This window comes from Syngnathoides biaculeatus, chromosome 7 (genome assembly GCF_019802595.1).
Source record: "Syngnathoides biaculeatus isolate LvHL_M chromosome 7, ASM1980259v1, whole genome shotgun sequence".
NCBI classification, from domain to species: domain Eukaryota; kingdom Metazoa; phylum Chordata; class Actinopteri; order Syngnathiformes; family Syngnathidae; genus Syngnathoides; species Syngnathoides biaculeatus.
This window is the reverse complement of record NC_084646.1, coordinates 15,261,709-15,282,821: the sequence shown is the minus strand read 5'-3', so window position 1 is coordinate 15,282,821 and position 21,113 is coordinate 15,261,709. Positions and strand designations below refer to the sequence as shown.

The 21,113-nt window shown below is 41.5% G+C and overlaps 1 protein-coding gene and 1 long non-coding RNA gene across 2 annotated transcripts in view; one reads left to right on the top strand and one right to left on the bottom strand.

Moving 5' to 3' along the window:
* The window catches only part of lepr (leptin receptor), a 23,562-nt gene extending 8,647 nt beyond the window's left edge, over positions 1-14,915 (bottom strand). The window contains exons 1-10 of the mRNA XM_061825651.1: positions 14,455-14,915; positions 12,682-12,734; positions 12,174-12,226; positions 9,720-9,944; positions 4,320-4,449; positions 4,002-4,189; positions 3,655-3,800; positions 2,409-2,550; positions 498-658; positions 324-429 (exon numbers count right to left, since the gene is read on the bottom strand). Coding sequence (XP_061681635.1) covers positions 324-429; positions 498-658; positions 2,409-2,550; positions 3,655-3,800; positions 4,002-4,189; positions 4,320-4,449; positions 9,720-9,944; positions 12,174-12,226; positions 12,682-12,683 — 1,153 coding nt within the window. The 5' untranslated portion in view covers positions 12,684-12,734; positions 14,455-14,915. The remainder of the gene's footprint in view (positions 1-323; positions 430-497; positions 659-2,408; positions 2,551-3,654; positions 3,801-4,001; positions 4,190-4,319; positions 4,450-9,719; positions 9,945-12,173; positions 12,227-12,681; positions 12,735-14,454) is intronic.
* LOC133503746 (uncharacterized) lies at positions 6,930-21,113 on the top strand. Its single transcript, XR_009795825.1, has 2 exons — positions 6,930-7,066; positions 19,552-21,113. It is a non-coding gene; the product is annotated as an uncharacterized LOC133503746 (long non-coding RNA).

Below are 21,113 nucleotides of genomic sequence, written 5' to 3'. Positions count from 1 at the left end.
GTGACCCTTGTGAGGATAAGCGGCAAAGAAAATGGATGGATGAACAGTCTTCATTTAACCTAATGTTTACGTTTTTAACATGAGAGAGGAAAAACGGGAGTATCTGGAGAAAACACACATAAATGCGGAGACAACATTCAATTTCCGTGTAGGAAGGCTGGAGGCCAGCTTCGAACACCCAATCAAGTGCTAAGCACTCGGCCACCGTAATGCAGTGCAGTATATGATCATATAATTATTATATAGATATATAATATTGATGTTAAAAGCTCCAAAATGTAGATGTGGTTTTGCTGTTGTTTATGAACTAGACTACGACTCACCTTCTATATAGATGGTGCTGTAAGAGATATTCCATAATTTTGGAGCCCGACACTGCAGCAGGTCATACATCCCAGAGTCCGATGGCTGTACTGTGATGTGGCTGACCTAGTTTGGACAACATTTATTGAAGACAATACCACAACCATGCAGAGAAGGCAAGTTTGTGCTCGTACCCTCTGATTGACTGAGTGATACTGGCTGGGAGGGAGACGCTGTTGGAAGTTCAGCACCCAGACAGCAGAGTTGGCATCGATGCTGTGGTCATTGAACACGCAATATACGCTTACGTTCTCCCCCGGCTGGGCCAAAACCTCTTCAGGGATGTAGCTCACCACTGAACATACACATGCAAATATTAGTTATGTAAAGGCAGCCAACCACAGACCAAAAACGAATACAGAAAACGGGTCAAATGGGCTTAGAGGAAGAAGATTTCAGTCATTCTCATTCACAGAAAAAGATGAGTGTTTGTTGACATTGCGTTTTTCTATTAGAGTGAGACTATTTTAGACAGATCAGCAAGGGTTGTGTACACTAGCCAAAGCATTTTATTTACATTTGCTGGCTTTCATATTTTTTTGCTATGTTACAGCGCATTACAGTTTATCTCCAGTTAAAAAAAAAAAGATGACCATCTGCAAATATTTTCACAATTATTCCTCAATTTATTTCTAAAACTGGTCTCAGCAATCAGCAGTCTTGTTAAATTTAAGTTACACCACTTAAAGAAGAGCAGCAATTTGGACATGTTTCCAAAATGAGTCCAAGATGTGTGATTTGTCGCAGGTCTAAAATGGTGAGCTAACCTTTACAGTCCGTTGACGTTGCCCGTCATGGGACAAATGTCTTGTTAAAGGCTAATGCTAATGAGCAACAGGCACTTTTAATCCTCATGCGCTGACATAAATTTACCTAGGAAATAATTGAGGTCATTGGATTAATACAACACATTCCAAAATGAATCCACTCATTGAGCAGCGTGGACCAGTCGGGTTTATGCAGATGTTCGCGAGGTAAGTTTGGCAGGAGGCAGCAGACCAAACAGGTCTGACTGAACTTAATTACCGTCATTTCCGACCTATAAACCGCGACATTTTTTTCCACACGGTTTCAACCCTGCAGTTTATGCAGTGATGCGGCTAATTTGTGCACGAACGGCCGCAAGGGGGCACTCGAGCGGAAAAGGTAAGAGTGAGATCGGTAAGAAAACAAATCTAACAGAGAAATCTCCAACAACAACATATGGGTCTCTATTTTCATGGCCAGTGCAAATCCAACAATTTACGAATGGAGAGCCTGCATTGTTGAAATTCGTAGCTTCATTAATATTTAATGAAAATATGCTTTTTCTTAGCTTTTCATACAAACATATGCCGTAATTTCCGGCCTATAAGACGCGCCTTTTTTCACATGCTTTCAACCCTGCGGTTTATACGGTGATGCAGATAATTTGTGCATTTTTTTTAATGGCCGCAAGGGGGGCACTCAAGCGGAAAAGGTAAGAGTGAGACCAATGGAATATATGTGCCGAGGAAGTGATTTTCACCGGTCCGGCCCTGTTAGCGCTGCGCTAGCGTGTAACCGCCGTGTCTGTGAGTTTTACCATTTTTTTTTTAACCGGCCCTGTCACCGCGGTAGCGTTAGCACGTTAGCGATAGCTCAGGGGCGCTAGCGTTAGCATGGTGGCGCTCGCGTTAAACTCTTTGTGTACCATCTTTCTTTGTAAAAATCTCGTGTTTCGGGGTGGGCACTTGCGGCTTTTTCACGGCTCCGGCCTATGTATGTAACAAGTAGTATTTCCTTTACAAATGTACTGGATGAGGCTTATAACCAGGTGCGCTCTGTAGGCTGGAAATTATGGTACATCTTTTATTATTTTTTTTTCTCCCCCTGACGTTAACTGAATCTCATTACACAAAATAGAATGATAATTTCTGACTGTAGTGATGAAACTCATTCAATTAATAAACAGTAAACATGTTTGTGTGCCTGTTGAATCCCTTTAGAAAGTGAAGTTCACTCCCAAAAAAAAAACAAAAAACCCAAAAAAACACAGCAATATGAATGCAAGAAGTGTTCCTTACTGCTGAGGTAGATGTGATAGGGTTGACTCCAGTTGCTCCACAATGGAGGTTCATGCAGGCCAGAGCAGCGAACCTGCACAGTGTAGTTGACTTCAGGCCTCAGGTCCAGAATCAAACGCCGATCCAATCCTGTGGACACCACCTGCAGGCAGCAGGGAGACGTGAGAAAACACCCGCATGCCCAAATATGCCACTTAGCCACGCTTGAATAAAAACAATGTTGTTTCCCAATATCCTTAAGTGTAACCAAAAAAAAAAAATCATAACATTAACATTGGATCAGGATGCGTGCGGAAGTATGTGAAACAAATGTAAATAAAATAATTTGCTAATGTTGCATGCTGAATGTTGAACAAAATAATTACGGCAATCACAAACCATTTGAGGTTACTCTTTTACTGCACAGGACCAGTTTTGCTCAGCTTTAGTCACCTCGGTTTGGACCATCGCCATTGGTTTACTACTACAAATTAATGCGCCTCACTAATCACAGGCAACTGCAAAAACCACAGTGCATTAAACACCTCTGTCAGAACTGAGCGTCTCCTGTACCTGTCTGAATGTGCCTTTGGGCCACTGTTGACGTCGCATGTAAATCCCGTGGTGATGTTAACGCTCTGAACTGTCGCTGGTGGTTGTAAAAAAAAATTTCCAGAAAAAAAGAAGCACTGCGGTAAAGTGGAGCGTCCAGAACAAAAGTTCAGAAATCGAGTAAGATTTTTGAACGTGTGTGTTTATTTGTTCATTTCTAGTCAGGCATCCTCAGCTGTTGCAATTCTACGGCCATGAATGAAGGACTAGCAGTGACTGACATCACCAATATGGTTTTTCGAATCACGACTGATCAACTAGGAGACATAGCATCAGTGTCCAGTAGGTGCCGAGCAATGGAAAATGGCAATTAATACACAACATATAATTAGATAAAGTCCATCCATCCATTTTCTTAGTTGCTTATTCTCACAAGGGTCACGGGGAGTGCTGGAGCCTATCCCAGCTGTCAGCGGGCAGGAGGCTGGGTACACCCTGAACTGGTTGCCACCCAATTGTAGGGCACATGGAGACACACAGCCGCACTCACAATCACACCTAGGGGCAAGTGTGTGTCCAATTAATGTTGCATGTTTTTGGGATGTGGGAGGAAACCACAGTGTCCGGAGGAAACCCACGCAGGCACGGGGAGAACATGCAAACTCCATTGTATATCGTCCCAAACAAAAAATGCATAATACAGATTATTATTCACCTGCCAGGAAGGATGGATGTCATTTGAGTATCGGACCTCATATCTTAATGCGCCGGAAGTATAGTCTTTTGGCTCGTTCCACTGTAGAATCAGTTCTGGCTTGATAGTCTGGAAATGTGACAGGTTCAGAGGACTCCTGGGTTTCACTAGAAGATAAAAATCATATTAATTAAGCACGAATAGTACCAGTTGGTAAATTACAACCATAATGCAACATTGACTAAAGCCAATAGTTAAACCTCAAACTCAATTCATTGTTGGGTCGTTCTGATTTTATTTTGGATAGAAATTTTTGAAGGATTTCGAACATACATAAAAACATTTTTAAAATTAAGTTCTTTGTTTACCAGGTCGAGCTGGTACGTTGAGCAGAACTGGTCCGGCTTCACAGTCAGAAATGTTGACTTTTACAATGGCAACAAAATTCGCCGGGCCAATGGGAATTGAGCGCATGCAAGAATCCAATGTTTCACAAACAAGGCTTCCAGAAGATTCCATGCTGGTGTGGTTAATTTTTTTATTATTTTGGAGGGGCCTGGAAATGGAGAAAAAAACCATGATTGACTTTTATGGGAGCATATCTTCTCAATGAAGTCACACGCATGCTTAAATTGGAAGGAGACAAATTGGGCATCTGCGGAAAATGAAATCAGTTTCATACTCACATCAAGCGCTGTAGGCTAACTGTCACAAAGGCAGAGTTCAACCGGCCTGAAGGAAGTTTGGGAACCCCCAAATCACATGACAAATTTTCCCAGTTGTCATCAACCTTGCACAGCATGTTCAAACAGGTGCCTGTGGACACATTTACATGACATTCACATGAAACTGAAAATAAGCATTACTTCCTTTTGATCATTTCTGGGAAAATAGAAGGTCTCAAGCCTTTCAGAGAAAAAGCCATTTGGAAGTTTTAAAATGGAGTGGTATTTATATCTTGTTATTAGATGTCATGAGAAAAATATTTTGATTCACATTTCCTGCCATTTCTTCCTTTAAAAATAATAAAATAAAACTCACTGTTTTAGCCAGAAGTTTACATACATTTTGCAAAAACAGACGTTTCTTTTTTTGTTTCACTGTCTGAGTCAAATAAAACTTATCGTCTCTATTTTCTTTGAGGAGATATTTTGTCTGATTTGACTTCAAACAGGAAAATAAAATGAAATGTGTTTTTGCACAGTATATGAAAACTTCTGGTTTGAACTGTATCTGTACATTATATCAAATGTGTACACCTTGAAGAAACACACAACCGAAAATGGGATATTTTCATTAGAAATGTTACAAATAATAGCAGAAATGTGTAATTTTTGTAAACATGCAGTACAAGAAAAATACTATACATCAATATAGTACTATACGTAGATACTATGTTAGGTTGGTCAGACAGAGGGATAGAGATGGGAAGGGTGTGCAGCAGGTAAGGGTGATTAAGGATAGAGATGGAAATGTGTTGACTGGTGCCAGTAGTGTGCTAAATAGATGGAAAGAATACTTTGAGAAGTTGATGAATGAAGAAAATGAGAGAAAATGAAGAGTTGAAGAGGCAAGTGTGAAGGACCAAGAAGTGGCAATGATTAGTAAGGGGGAAGTCAGAAAGGCACTACAAAGGATGAAAAATGGAAAGGCAGTTGGTCCTGATGACATACCGGGAGAGGTATGGAAGCAATTTGGAGAGATGGCTGTGGAGTTTTTGACCAACTTATTCAACAGAATACTAGCGGGCGAAAAGATGCCTGAAGAATGGAGGAAAAGTGTTCAAGTTCCCATTTTTAAGAACAAGGGCAATGTTCAGAGCTGTGGGAACTATAGAGGAATAAAGTTGATGAGCCACACAATGAAGTTATGGGAAAGAGTAGTGGAGGCTAGACTCAGGACAGAAGTAAGTATCTGCGAGCAACAGTATGGTTTCATGCCTAGAAAGAGTACCACAGATGCATTATTTGCCTTGAGGATGCTCGTGGAAAAGTACAGAGAAGGTCAGAAGGAGCTGCATTGTGTCTTTGTCGATCTAGAAAAAAGCCTATGACAGAGTACCAAGAGAGGAACTGTGGTACTGCATGCGTAAGTCTGGTGTGGCAGAGAAGTATGTTAAAATAGTACAGGACATGTGTGATGGCAGCAGAACAATGGTGAGGTGTGCCTTAGGTGTGACAGAAGACAAGCCGAAAGGAAAAGAAGAAGATTTCATTAATGATAGCTGCCAGTTGATCATTAATAACAGTTAATAATAGAATAGAAAAGAATAGAATAATTTTGTGCGAACTTGGGTCAGATAGTGTCCAAACAAATCTCATTTTTAAAAATTGCAGTGAACTGTCTACAAAAAGGAGCTGCAAGGACTCCCCCCGGCTCCGCCTGTGTGGAGTTTGCATGTTCTCCGCGTGCCTTCGTGGGTTTTCTCCGGGCACTCCAGTTTCCTCCCACAACCCAAAAACATGCATTCATTGGAGACTCTAAATGACCCTTAGTTGTGATTGTGAGTGCGAATTGTTGTTTGTTTCTATGTGCCCTGCGAGATAGCTGCGATAGGCTCCAGCGCTCCAACGAGCCTTGTGAGGACAAGCGGCTCAGATAATGGATGGATGGATAATAATTATTTTTGTACACGAAATCTGACTAAATTCTCATTTTCCTACCTGTATGTCCAGCACCTATTTTCAGTCATTAAAAAATGTGAGCAGTAAAAGCATTTTTTTTAGATTGATAACCATGTAAAACTATTTGAACACTATGTATCCCTTTGGTGGTCAATATGATCACGGTCACAGTACTGCCATTTTATCTTCCCTATAAGCTTGACTGGACCTGAAGATGAAATGCAATGAGCAGATTATTAACGTGTTACGCAGCAAAACAGCCATCTCCCCTACATCTCAGCATTCCACGCCATCATCTTTACGACTACACTAATATCCAGTAACAATATTCCTATATATTTTACAACTGACATTTTGTAAACAATCATGTACGTATGTATGCATTTCCCCAGAATGAAACTGATGTCGAGATCTCATCATAGCCATGTGTCGGATCACAGCACAGGAGTGTCACGGTCCCTCACCTTAACCACAGGCTGCAGGGAATGCCGGATAAAAAAAAAAAAAAACGCCAATAAAGTGTAATGAGCCTGTGGGAGTGATCTTTGCCAGTGACAAGTGATTGTGCGGCATTGGGACGCTGTGTGACACACCATCTGCTGTTTTCTTTAATGAGCAGCAGTTACATCATCAGCCCTTTGGCTTAGTGTATCAAAAGCTTGATTATTGTATGTTTTTTAACACTCGTGGCTTTGTTCCTTCACGCAGTGACTGTTGTTTGGCCTCCACTGAATCTGTCAACAAGACTGAATCTTCACATCTCGTAATGGAAGTAAACAAATTTCAAAATCTACTCGGGTTCAAGTCAAGTAAGTTTTCCGAACAGTTGTGGTTTAGATGGCTCTAAATCATATCGGTATACCTATAGACCTATAAGAGTGAATTCACCAAAATGTTCATTCTATGACCCTTGCCTCACATAACCCCGGACAAACCTGATGATACATGCGCAGCCAGCAACTGTCAGATAATGGACCTTTTCGACCTGTCAATCACTCATACAATAATAGCCAATCAGATAGCCGCGTTGTCTTAACCCTTGCTTGACAAGCCCCTGCCGCCATATTGTCTCACAAGCAATGCTGGTTGTCAGTAGCGTGCGCTTGGAAAAGTTCATGTTAGGAAGCAAATGGTCCTCAGAAAGGCTTGGGAAACGTGGAATTCTGATGAAAGATATCTAGCTCGGTTACAAGGGGCCCGGGAGGTTCTTTTTCCAAAACCTAAAACACAGTTTGTGAAGTATGTACGATGAATTAAGGCTTGCGGAAGACCGCACGTACAACTAAATGTGGACAATATCAACAAATACAAGGCTGTATGTTTGAAGGTAAGTAAGGAAGAAGTATCTTCTCTGAGTTTGATTTCATTATTATCAGTGCTTTATACATTGCAGGAGAACAACTTTCACTTTGTTCGTGTATCAATGAGCTGCTGAATGAAGTGTGTCATGTTTAATGCCGAAGAGTCGGGTTAGAGATACGTAAATGCGTGATGTCATGTATGACAAATGTTTATTTGCCTATTTGTATCACGTCGGACTTTTAAGACAGAGCAGTGGATTCCAATACGAGCCAAGTCAAATGAATACACCCACTCACTGATAAAGACGACAAAGATGTAACTTGTGAGCTTTCCAAGTAAAAAGTACTCATCCTACTTTAAATGCCCAGTATGATTCCACTAATTTATCCCGTTGGATTTCAATATGAAGTTTGTGAGGAACTTTTTTGCATCAATTGCCAACACTTCGCTGTAACTCTGACAGTGCGTCCTACTCCATCCAAAATCTTAATTCCGTGTACACATTCATCCTTGCGTGAAATAGTTGAGACTTCTCTGTAGAACTCTGTGGGACAAGTCAGACGCATTGGCAAAAAACATACCGCAATATTATCTGGAATACGTGATAGAGGATCCAGTTCAAACGTGTTCTGTTCAATCGCCATTTTGGAAGATTGTGGGGCATTGCAACTGTAGCTAAGGGGGCTGGAGCTGAAGATCGCCAGTCGGAAGGGTCCATTGCCATCCTTTCACATGTCTTCAAAGAACTTGAAGATTGTTGCTGAGCATCCAACCAATTGCTGTAACTAAAGCAGGAGCAACTAATAACTATCAACCAGTTGGAGTTTTGGTTTAGTCGTAACCATTCAACAGACATGCCTAACTGCTATCTTTTAGAAGAACTAAATAAAAGCACCACTGGACAAAGATCATGTCGTCGGTGCTGTGGTCCTCGACCCCAGAAAAATTCATTTCAGTATTTCAAACTTTCATCTGCAGCTCTGCTGTGGTTTCAATCATACTTAGAAGGTAGATAACAGTGTGCCAAGGCAAAATCTGTTAAATCCAATCTCTGTCTAATTACCTGGGAGTGCCACAGGGATTAGTTTTAGGTCCAATATTGCTCTCGAGGAAAAAATGGCCTTCCAAATTATTGTCAGGCTGTAAACTGCCACCTCTATACGGACGATATTGTCATCCATGTCTCTGAACAAGAATGAACACAAGCCTTGTTTAAAATCAACAACTGCCTGGAGGAATCTCAATTATCATTAGAACTCTTTCTATCTGCATCTCAATTAATTAAAAACCGATTACCACTTTTATGTTAAGAAGTAAATGGAAAAAAAAAGCACTTGGGTTTTACTCTGGACAATAATTTAAAATGCCAGTCATGTTAAAAATATTTTAAAATGTCAAAACTAACCTGAACTATTTGTGTTTCATCAGAGGATTCTTGTCTGTACACGTGGCCTTCATATACATGCATGTTGTGATTTTAAACTCATTTGTCTTACTGTATCACATCCTTGCTTGATAAACATAAAATTAAGCCAATGGTCAAAAGGCCAATACAATGGCATCCTTGTGAAATCATTTACAAAATATCTTTACCTTTCAAAACTAGTCATTTTAGTATTTAGCAATTACAGAATGCCATTTAGCAAGGAGTTTAGGGTGTACCCCACCTCCTGCCCAAAGGTAGATGGGATAGGCTACAGCACTCAAGCGACACTTCTGAGGATAAGCAGCTCAGAAAATGGATGGATGGAAATGCCTTGGAGTAGTGATTCCAGTGGTACACGGGCTATTTTTAGGTGTGCACAAAACAACAACCAAATTAAGTACGATGAACAACTAATGAAAAAGTAATTGGTCACAGTCCAAGCAGCCGCTATGTTATCTAAAATATGGCTCATCAAAAAAAAAAATATGTATGTTAACAATAGTGGAAAAACTAAATTTGTCCGTGCATCACCGATAGATTGTGTATTAGCATTAGAATGAACTGGGCTTTCCTCCCACAATGACCCACAACACAAATATTTGTAGAAAAGCACTGCTGTGACGTTGTTTTGGGATAATCCTGCGCCCGGAATCCACAATAATCACCAAATCAGCTATAAAATTGTTTATATCTGTCCTACAAAGTAGAGCAGAATGATCTAAAAAATGTCTTACTACCGGAGGCCTGATTAGGACTTGATCCAAGTGAAACGCTCCGGAAGTAGCAGCGAGGATGTTGGGGGAGGTTGCTTGTAGAACGGTTTCTCTCAGGTGGAGGCGTGGCGCCGCCCTTCCTTTCCTGCGCTGAGGGTGAGTCATAGCACAGTTGGTCCTGCCACGGCAAGTCTCCTGCACCTGAAAGGAGTCCCGCTCCCTCCTCGGGCTTCAAGCACAATGTTCCTAGTGATAGAGAGACGGTGGGGTTAGCAGCGGTTCTGCTATGTAAACACTTGCACAGTTTATGTCTTGTTTCGGAATAGTCAATTGCAAAAAGTGTCTTTATATTGAATACCGTCGGTGGCTATAACACCGCATATATAAGATTAGGGGGGAACAGATTATTGACTGAACTCGGGTGAAAGTGATGTCACTTGTTTCCCAACTGGCAGATGACAATAAATTCACTTTTTTTTTCTCCACTCAAGGGAAATCTGTCTTCTCTAGTAATACGTCATAGTGTGTCAAGAAGGTCGTTGAGGTTATTTTTGGACTTCACGCTCATCAATTACCAAGCGAACTGTCCAGAATGGACTTTTCCGACCTGTAAATCACTCGTACAATAATAGCCAATCAGATAGCCGCATTGTCTTAACCCCTGGTTTGACACGCCCCTCACGCCGTATTGTCCCACAAGCAATGCTGGTTTTCAGTAATTGTCAAAAGTTAATCTTACGAAAAAATGGTCTTGGGGAACACGCAATTCTGATGAACGATATCCTCCTAGGTTACAAGTGGCCCGGTTGATTCATTTTCCAAAGCCTAAAACACAGTTGAGGAAGTGTACACGATGGATTAAACAAACACAAGGCTGTATGTTCGAAGGTAAGCGAGGGAGAGGTATCTTCTCTTGAGTTTGATTGAATTATTATCAGTGCTTTATACATTGCAGGAGAACAACTTTCACTTTTTTAGTGTATCACTGACCTGCTGAATGAAGTGTGTCATGTTTTATGCTGAAGAGTCGGGTTCGGGATACGTAAATGCGCAACGTCATTCAAGAGAAATGTCTATTTGCATATTTGTATCACATCAGACTTTTAGGACAGAGCACTGGGTTCGATTATGAGCCAAGTCAAAAGAATACGTCCACTCACTTATGAAGACTACTATGACATTACTCATTAGCTTTCCAAGTAAAAACTACTCATCCTGGTTTACATGCGCAGTACGATTCCACTATTTTAGCCTGTTGGATTTCAATGTGAAGTTTGTGAGGCGTCAACATTTCGATGTAACATTACGTCCTGCTCTGTCCAAAATCTTAATTCCGTGTACATATCCTTGCGTGAAATAGTTGAGACCTCTCTGTAGAACTCTCTTGGACAAGTCTGACGCATTTGGCAAAAAACATACCCTAATATTATCTGGAATACGCGATAGAGAATCGACTTCAAACATACTCTGTTCATTCGGGATCTTTGAAGCTTGTGGGACATGGCTAAGGGGGCGGAGCTTAAGATCGCCATCGGAAAGGTCCTACAGTAGCGACTTAACTTGGAATTTGACTTAAGTTAAATTCCACCATTAAAGTCAGAATTTACATCAAAATACTTTGTTTAAAAAAAAAATCCATTGAAATAAACAAGATGCTGTAATTAGCATTACTGCTGAGAGGTGGATGGAGAAGAAGAAGGGGAGGCTGTGCTTAGCTATTGCGGAGGAACCTGGTCCTCAACCTTCTCCATCTCGACAAGTCTCAAAGAACCTTGTTTTGTGATCACTGGATCCGACATAGGAACGGAACGCTTCACATGTGCTAAAATACAGGCTTTATCTTTAATAATTGTCACTACGGTCAACCGATTGAAGCCTTGGTGGTGTTTTTGTCTCTCCTTTCTCCAATGTTTGTATGATCTTGAGCTTCGTTTCCGTGGTAATGGATTTTCTTTTGACTGCAGAAGCATAGCTAAAAGTCACAGCTTTCTTCTTTGGGGCCATATTGCCTAAAAAGGAGGGCGAAAAATGCGAAGATACTCTCAGCGCACAAACACGGACAAGCATTAGCCAGACAAAATGGCAGATGGGGGACAGGCGTTGTAAAGTCGAAACGTCTTAGGTCGAGACCGTCTTAACCTGAGGACTCCCTGTATTACTATTGCTTTTACTGTCAACACTTAAAAAGATCAACATAACGTATTCAAAATACTAACTCATCATTTCAGTCGTCACAGGCAGCAATAATACAGCACATGATAAAGCAGCACATTGGTATTCCGCAACACTTTAAATGGAAATGTTTAAAAATGATGCGGGAACACAAGTTGGTTCACTATTATCGTCAACTATTATCAATAATAAAACCACTTTACACGTGATGTGAGGAGAGTTTGAGATGGTACATGGAGAAAAGACGAGCAGCTCACATCATAGGATGAAAATTAAGAGCTCACAGTTGGAGGTGATACTCACCACTGGATAGCAGCAAAATGTGGGCGAGGACGGACAATATCGCAAATTGACACCTGCGGAGAGACAAAAATTAGGATAAGTGAGGGAAAAGAAATCCAAATGAAAGCAAAATGAACGGGGATCATTGTTAAGCATCCCATTGTGATGCGATGACGCCATCAAAACAGACTAAGATCTTTTTTTATTTTCTCTTGATGAAGACCAGCATACTTAATTAACCTGAACTGACAAGGCATATAATTCCTGCTTTTTGGCATTTGTTGCTTCTTGTTCTGCATCCATTAACCAATTACTGTCAAATCACAGTTGGTTTAAGTAGTTGTAACTCCAATATTGGTCACAATTTGCCAGCCTTCTCCTCTGTCATACTGATGATGTCAGCCACTGTTTTGACACCGCCCTGTGCAGTCATTCCACGCAGACGTGATTTCACACTCGCCGTGTTCGTTTTCACAGTAAAAAAAAAAAAAGATCTTATTGATGGTAACATCTACATGCCACTACTTACATTGTTGCATTCAATCAGTGGGCATGGCTTTGCTGGACTTGTCTGCGCTTTTACTGCAGGAAGAAGAAAAAAAGTGACTCGTGATTGTTTATTCCCTTTAAAAAAAAAAATTTTAAATAAGTCCACCCCACTTATGCCTGTCACGTAATCACAATGAATATGGGTCATTTTGAGGAATGACAAGCAGCACTTAGATACGAATGACCCAAGTGAAGCAGCAGAGTTGTGTTTTGTTGTTGTTTTGTGTTTTTGGAAGGACATCCAGTGTTTATTCATAAACTAGTTATTTTCTTGTTTTGACCCAGGTAAATTTGCAAAAGGGCATGTGCTATCATATGACTTCACAACAGCTGGTAAGCCCATGTCATCTAATCATGAATTCAGTGGTATCGTAGACCTGAGGCAAAAACATCTATGGAAGTAAATTAGTGCCACCGTGATTTGAATTTGGAATGCCACAGAAAACAGGATTTGAATTTGAAATGTAAAGTGATCACATTTTCAATAGTTGCTACAATTCGCTGTCTAAAATTCCTCGTCTGTGCCACCAGGCAGGGTTACTTCAGGTCAGAACCGAACACTCAGCCAATCGCAGTTCCGCTTTCTTAGTCACGTGACGTCACATACTAAGAAAGCATAACCGGATTGGCTGGCACAAACGGTGAATGTCAGACAGCGAATTGTAGCAGCTATTGAAAATGTGATCACTTTACATTTCAAATTCAAATCCTGTTTTCTGTGGCATTTCAAATTCAAATCTTGGTAGCACTAATTTTACTTCCATAAACAGGTCTACTGTGACCAGTTGAATGTCAACATTTGTGAATGTGTCGAAGTGCTTCTTGGTGCTTTGGAAAGAGTTAAAAATTTTACACAACTCCAGATGTCTCAAACCTTAAAAAGTCGTGTGAGGAGTCAGAACTGCTCAGCCGTGCAAATTTTTGAAATTCCGTTTCCAAGGGACCTGACGGGGTGAAACCGTTTGAGAACAAAACTGCAAAACGTTCTGATTCATACTTTGGTTATGGCGCGTCAACAATTAATGTGCACATGTGATGCGTGCTATTACAAGAATCTTAATTACAGCAGGGGTCACAACCTTTGAACGGCAGAGCTACTACTACGAGTATTACAAACACTACATTTTCTATACGATAGGCTGACTTTTGGCCAAAAAAAAGTTGGGATCCACCCGGGATTGGTCGCCGGCCAGGCAAAAATCACAAAAGAGACACCAATTCGCCGAGTGAGAAATAACCTTGCTTCTACAAGTTTGTCATCGTACACATCATCTTTGAATTGAATCTTGTGTGGAAACTGCGTGGTTAAATGAAGCATGGTGAGCCATTTGTGCCCCGAAGTGTATTTTCCACATGCAAAGGAAGCTCCTTGTTCCTGAGGGCTCGGTGCCAACTACCCATCCTGGACTGAATCACCTCTTGCCAGTGGGACAAACGGGAGAATATTCGGCTCTTTCAATGACCATCAAAAGCAACAAAATATGACCACGAGAAAGGGTCAATTCCGTTAATTAACTCGGAAAGCGGCGTGAAAAACAAGACAAGTGCAGGTAGTAGGAAAAAAAGATCCAGTAAGACATTTTTAGATTCATATATTATTACTATATTGCGTGTGTACTCCATGGCAATAATCAATAGTTGATTCCTGAGTACAGATCAATGAAAATCCAAAAGAATTGGAAATTGATGAACAAGAAAAAAAAAAATCCCCCTTACGACAGCATAAAACAAAAGTAATTTGTTTTTACATCACCTGGGCTACGCCGGATCTGCTTCAGTTCTGTCCCCCCGAGTTTGAAATCCTCACTAAAAAAAAATGTGGAAAAACTTTCGGAGCTTGCAAGGCGCCCGAAGCCCGACTGGACTAAAACCACAAGTGAGCGCTCACAAGCAGCCCAGCTCCAGGAGACCGGGGTAGTGACGTCACTACATGTGGGTGGAACCTACGCGGATCCATTCACGTATCCTAGGAAATCTTAAAACTCTTAATCGGAATTTCTTGAGGCACACATTTGTCGGGACATATAACTTTATGGGTGTGTTTTACAGTTGGATAACTTTATTATCTATATAACATTTAAAAAAGCTTTTGATGTTAACCAACAGTACATATTTTGATAATTTCTCAATCATCCATGTCACTATAATTCCTGTTAAATCCCTTATAAAACACCAGGATCATGTTCTGTAAAATAAAATCCTATAGTAGGGTCATTTCTCTCTATGTCGATGAATAATGTGTCATCATCCACGGATTTTGAATGAAGTAACACGCCTATTTTTGGCAAAATAAGGAGTCGAAAATACAAATACCCATATGAAATCCATCCATCCATTTTCAGAGCCGCTTATGCTCACAAGGGCCGCGTGAGTGCTAGCGCCAAACCCAGCTGTCATTGCGTAGAAGACGGGGTACAGCTTGAATTGGGTGCCAGCCAATCGCAGGGCACATAGAGACAGACAACAGTCGCAATCACAATCACACCTCAGGGCAATTGAGAGTCTCCAATTAATGCGTGTTTTTGGCATGTTGGAGGAAAATGGAGTGCCCGGGGAAAACCCGTGCAGGCATGGGGAGAACATGTAAACTCCATACAGGAGGAGGCCGGGATTTGAACCCTGGTTATCAGAACTGTGAGACCAGCTATTCCACCATAACGCCTCCCATATGACATGTAGGGAAATAAGAGTTCTCAGAATAGGAACTGCTCAATGAGAGATACCTGAAAAATCCATTTGAATGTGTAATTTGAAGTTGACTTTTTCACATGAAAACTCCATGCTTCAAACTTTAAAATTACATGACTTGATAGTAGAATATTATTAAAATGATCTTTTGGAAAAACCACCAACCTGGCCGTACCTAATTATTCCATTTCAATTTTAACTACTATTTTACAACTTGGCACAACGGCAGATGTGTGAAATAAACCAACTACTCCAACCATCCGTTATTTGAGCCGCTGGGAGTGCTGGAGCCGATCCCAACTATCTGCCTGCAGGAGACGCAGTGCACCCTGAACTGGTTTCTGGCTAATCGCAGACTAACTACTCCCATTGCCCAAATTCACCCAAGCAATAAACTCTTTTAGTGAGAGAGAAAAAAAGTTTCCATCCAGATGTGGACAATAAGCCACATTGAAGATTATTTTGTTTTCCAAATGTCTCCTGAATAATACGCTGTCTGGAAGGAAGGAATGTCCGTCTTACTAATAATAGCATATATTATTCACTGTTGAGGACTAAAAAGAATTTGACATGCATTTTTTCTTTTCTGCGACTGGACGGACCTCAGTGCACTCCAGAAGGACAATATTGAAGTGATTGAAACACATGAATGTTGTCATTCTGAATATAAACGCGCGTGTATCTTCAAGATTGTTTTCAGATTTCCCACAGGTCAGGGGTCAGCAACATCAGTCCACAACAAATGATTTGTGTTGTGTTCTACATGCAGTCATATTTGGGTTTATTTATGTATCGAATCTTTAAAAATTTGACAACAGCCGTGTGCCCCGCAAGGACTGTTATCCTGTTTTTCAGGATGCTTCAAAGTCACAAATGTGACTTTTAACAATCGCAGTCAAGCTTTATGACGTAGAAACGATGCGTCACTGTGCTCTGCTGCATATATTAAGCCCGTGAAAAGAGGAAAGCGCGGCCTTCATGCAAATCTGTTTACTTCAGCAGCGTCATTATGGGCGGGCGCTAATTTCACAGTCCACTGACATGAAAGGAGATCATTTGGATAACTGTCAGCAGCCGAGCTCGCTGGGAGTCAGGAGTGGAGAGCACAGAACTGTCCTGCTGCTTTTTTTTTCAGGAGAAAGTACATCTGATTTTGCATTTATGCAGAAAAAGTTATTTGATTTGCTCTGATTTTACCTTTACCAAAATGCAATCATTGGACTTGTTCAGTAAGTTGGACTTTGAAGTGATTGGTGCTACATTTTCAATTCCCATATAAATCTGTTCTCAATAAAATGCTCACCTTTTTTTTTGGGTAAAGTATTTTAAATAGTTGGCGAAACGGTGACTCAGATGCAATGTGTTAGTATCACAATTCTGAGGTACTGAGTTCGGTCCCGGCCCTGCCTTTGTGGAGTTTGCATGTTCTCCCCGTGCCTGCGTGGGTTTCCTCCGGCCACTCCGGTTTCCTCCCGCATCCCCAAAACATGCAAAATTAATTTACACACTCTAAATTGGCCCAAGGTGTGATTGTGAGTGTGGCTGTTTGTCTCGATGTGCCATGCGATTGGCTGGCGACCAGTTCAGGGTGTACCTTGCCTCCTGCCCGTTGACAGCTGAGCTAAGCTCCAGCACTCCCTGTGACCCATGTGAGGATAGGCGGCTAAGAAAATGGATGGATGGATGGATGGATTAATGCTGATCAGCATGAACCTTGCTTTGCTGGCCCCTAAGTAGTTTAAAATTGTAATAGTTGCTTGAAATGTGATGTTTACTGACCAGGGAGCAGTAGGAAAAAGCGACAAGGGAAACACCCTTTAGCAGCACCTCTCTGGGCAAGGGGATGACATCATCCAGTCGAATGATATCATCTAGAACAGTCTAAGCATGACGTCATCCTTGAGCTATGCAAGGCTTTTTCAATAAGTAGGAAAGTGACTTAGCAGTGTAACGAATCGAACAGAAATAATGAAAAAAAACTGGAACAGAAGTTTACATTTTACAGACATTCTGGTAAAAGAAGTGATAGAATAGCAAATTCATTTCATAACAGTCTTTTTTTTTCCAGGGAGTTGCTTACTCAAAAATTCTGCCATGATGATTAAAACTGAACAATTTGATAATGAACGGACGCTTGGTGTTCGATTATTATGCAGTTATTATCCACGTTGGGCTAACGCTGTTATCACTGCAGTTGTTATTTCTTCATTTTGAGATTTAATTTTTCACGGCTGACTCTTGTAATTAAAGGTGTTTTGCCGTACAAATCCGTCTGAATGCAGTCGAAAAAGTTATTCCCCTGTCGCAAGTGGATCACAGCAAGATGAAGTCAGCATTCAATATCTCAGCTTTTGATGAGTCAAACTCAAAAGTCGTTCGACGTTCTCAGATGATGCGATCAGATCGCAGTGTTAAATATTCTTTGACACCAAATAGCTGCGAGATAATCATGAATAATACATTAACTCGCATTTAAGGAGAGAAAATGTTTTCACTGGGGGTCCCGGGGAAGTACGGGGGATTACATGCCAAGGGGGTGATGTCATCCTTCCAGACCTGTCGGGATGATGTCATTGTTTTCATCTGCTGGAGCATCCACTTTCACTTGGGCATGAAGGCACTGAATAATTATTGACAACAAACATAACATGAGTTAATGTGAGAATGTTAAATCTCATTGTGTTTGTGCTTATTTTAGAATGGCAAATGAGAGGATATTATCTATTAATCAGTAATTACGTTAGTATACCGATAAAACATGCATTCTTTCTTTCAAAATGTATATAATAGTAAAAATAATAATTAAATGCATAAGTAATAACACAATAATACCTAGCTGTATGTAATAACCTGACTTAATTATTTTTTGGAAACTTGAGAAACATATTTGTACTGCACTTTAAAAGAGTAATACAATGATGATCGGGTGGGAAAATTTGACTTTTTTTCTAAGATGTATCCATTTAATCCAGTGATTAAATTGGGAAATTAGATGTAGTGCGTTGTCGGAAGTAATTTCTGAAAAGTGTACACTACATATTGGTGGAACAGTGGACAACTGGTGAGGCACATTTTCCTCACAGTTCTGAGGAGCCAGTTTCAAATCCCGGCCCCGCCTGTGTGGCATTTGCATGTTCCCCCGTAGCTGCGTGGGTTTTCTCCACTTACTCCAGTTTTCCTCCCACATCCCAAAAACGTGTGGTAGATTGATTGAAGTCTCCAAATAGTCGTAGGTAGGCGGGAATGTGAGTGTGAGTGTTTGTTTCTATGTGTCCTGTGATTAATTGGCGACCACTTGAGGGTGTACCCCACCTCTCGCCCGAAGATACCTGCGACAGGCTGCACCACGTCCGCAGCCCTAGTGAGGATAAGTGGAACAGAAGATGGATAAATGGAAATACAGAAGTCAGCTGTAATAAATACTCGAAAATTGTGGTAATACACAGTAAGGCAGGAGAAAAGATGGGTCTTGCAACAGCTTTTATTAAAATTTCAAGCAGATGTTTAGAGAAATCATCTCACAATGTGTCTGCCTTTCACAGATGAGATATGATCGCTGACACCAAACCAACCAATAGGAGCACATCAAAAAAATGACATGAAATCACAGCGTCCACACAGTCATGGCCATTATCTTTTTTTTTTTTTTTTTGGTCCTGTTTGACTGTTAGGTCAAGCAGAATGGAGGTTCTGTGTCCCTTTTATGATGGAACAGTTTTACTGAGTCACAGTGGTGGTTTTTAAACCGCCCCTGTGGTTTCTTAACTTTATAATGGCTATCTATTGAGAATCAGTCACCCAGTCGAGCAGAATCAAGTTTCTAGAGGGAAGCGAGGAAAGAAGACGAAAGACAAAACACCAAATAAATTGACCGAGAAATGTAAAACATTGTACACCTAGAACTTTGATAGATTAGATATGTGTGTTGTATGGGTCACTAGTGGTGGGAGTGGCTATATAAATGATAAACGTCGATAGGATGAGAGTGTGAGTGAGGGCACACCCAAGCAATTTGCGTATTCATGAGTTATTTGTCGCAATAATTAAGTGGCAACTCACGCCGTGGAGTCGCAGGGGTGCAGACACATGCAGTGAATTGACATCATTTCGCATGCACAAAGACTGACAGAAGTGTCCCGTAATTGCTCTGCCTGCACCTCAGTGGCTGAGGACCCCACCCAATCAATCGAGAGACGGGATTGGGCCCAGGAACAGATCGGTGGATGGGACACGGCCCACACCGAGGGACCCAGAGCCGTCTGCCGGCCCCGCTGAGACGGCATGACAAAGGAGTACCCAGAGCCGGCTGAAGTGACCCAATGCCATGAGTTGGGAAAGTCCTGCCCCCACAGATGCCAGATCCCTGACCAGCAGTCTTTGGCCCTACCCCGTGTGTCAGCGCGCCACCGAGTGGTGTGGTGCTTTAAAGTCTGGAGAGGCCTGTGTGCTGTGGGGGGCTGCCAAGCACTGTTCCCTGACAGCCAAATGCCCCTCACCCGACCCCAGTGTCATGAGCAGGGCTGGAGCACTGCCAGGAGGGGCGTGGCCTGGTCACCGCTCTGGGCGGTGCCGCCTCTGGCCCATTCCGCACGTTAATTGGCCATGTATTTATGTTGGAGTTTTCGTCACGGGCATTTGCCAGTTCATTGACTTTGCACCGGGTCACCGGGTGCGGACACTGCTTCTGAAATAAAACCCATTGGACATTATGCCTTTGCCTCGGAGTCCTGCATTTGGTTCCTCCCTTGCACCGATGCCTCATGACACTCAGTTTTATTCCACACCTTCTCCTAAGTGACAATAAAACGTAGCAAGAAATACTGTAATGCTGCACATGCAACATTAGCGGTGCTCATATAGCGATCGTCCTCGTCATCATCGTGTAATGCTGACAACGTTGCAGAATGATGTCTTTTCCAGGGCGCAGCTGAATCACGTCTCCTCGAAAGCTTCGCTAGCTGAAATACAAGCTGATGTTACATTGGTCATGAAACCTGCTTCATGTAATCGCTCCTCTAATCGATCAAGCAGAGCATTTGTTGAAAACACTAGTCCAAAAAAAAAAGTACTGCGCTGACATCAGCCATTGTGCAGAGTGACAAAAGCCAACGACTGCAAAGCGATGATGAAACGTCGCAGCAGGATAATGTTGCTTATTATTAGAATGGTAAGAAAAACAAGTAGTTAAAACGCTGAAAAGCCTTCCACTGTTCCATTGTTAAAGTGAATTTCATACGAATTGTCTTCTGCTTTGTTTTTCTTTCCGCTTCAGAAAATGAGAATGACAGATTCTTCATTAGAAAAACTAGTGATTGTCTACTTGAGTGTCAGACCTTCTATGGATGAACATTTGGGATCTAAAAACTACAAGCATGTCTAACTGATGCGTCTTTCCACCGGAATTCACCCTTAAGTATTACATTTTGTCACTCTCCTGACTTTCCGCTTCTACATTTCTTTGGTTTTGCTGTAGGAAAGAGTGTTAAAATAGCTCCGAAACTGTTATGAGACAACATTTTCCACATTTTACAGAATCAACAGGGACACTTTTAACACTTGAATTCAGAAACAGCACCTGGCATAAATGATTTCTCGAGGGAAGCACTGTCTGCAAAATGGAGGGGGGGGGGAAAAAACCAGTGAGTCAATGTCTTCTGTGAAGCGGCTCCACTATGTAGCATGAAACCACAAATAAAGATATTGGCCAGTGTTCTGACCCCATCA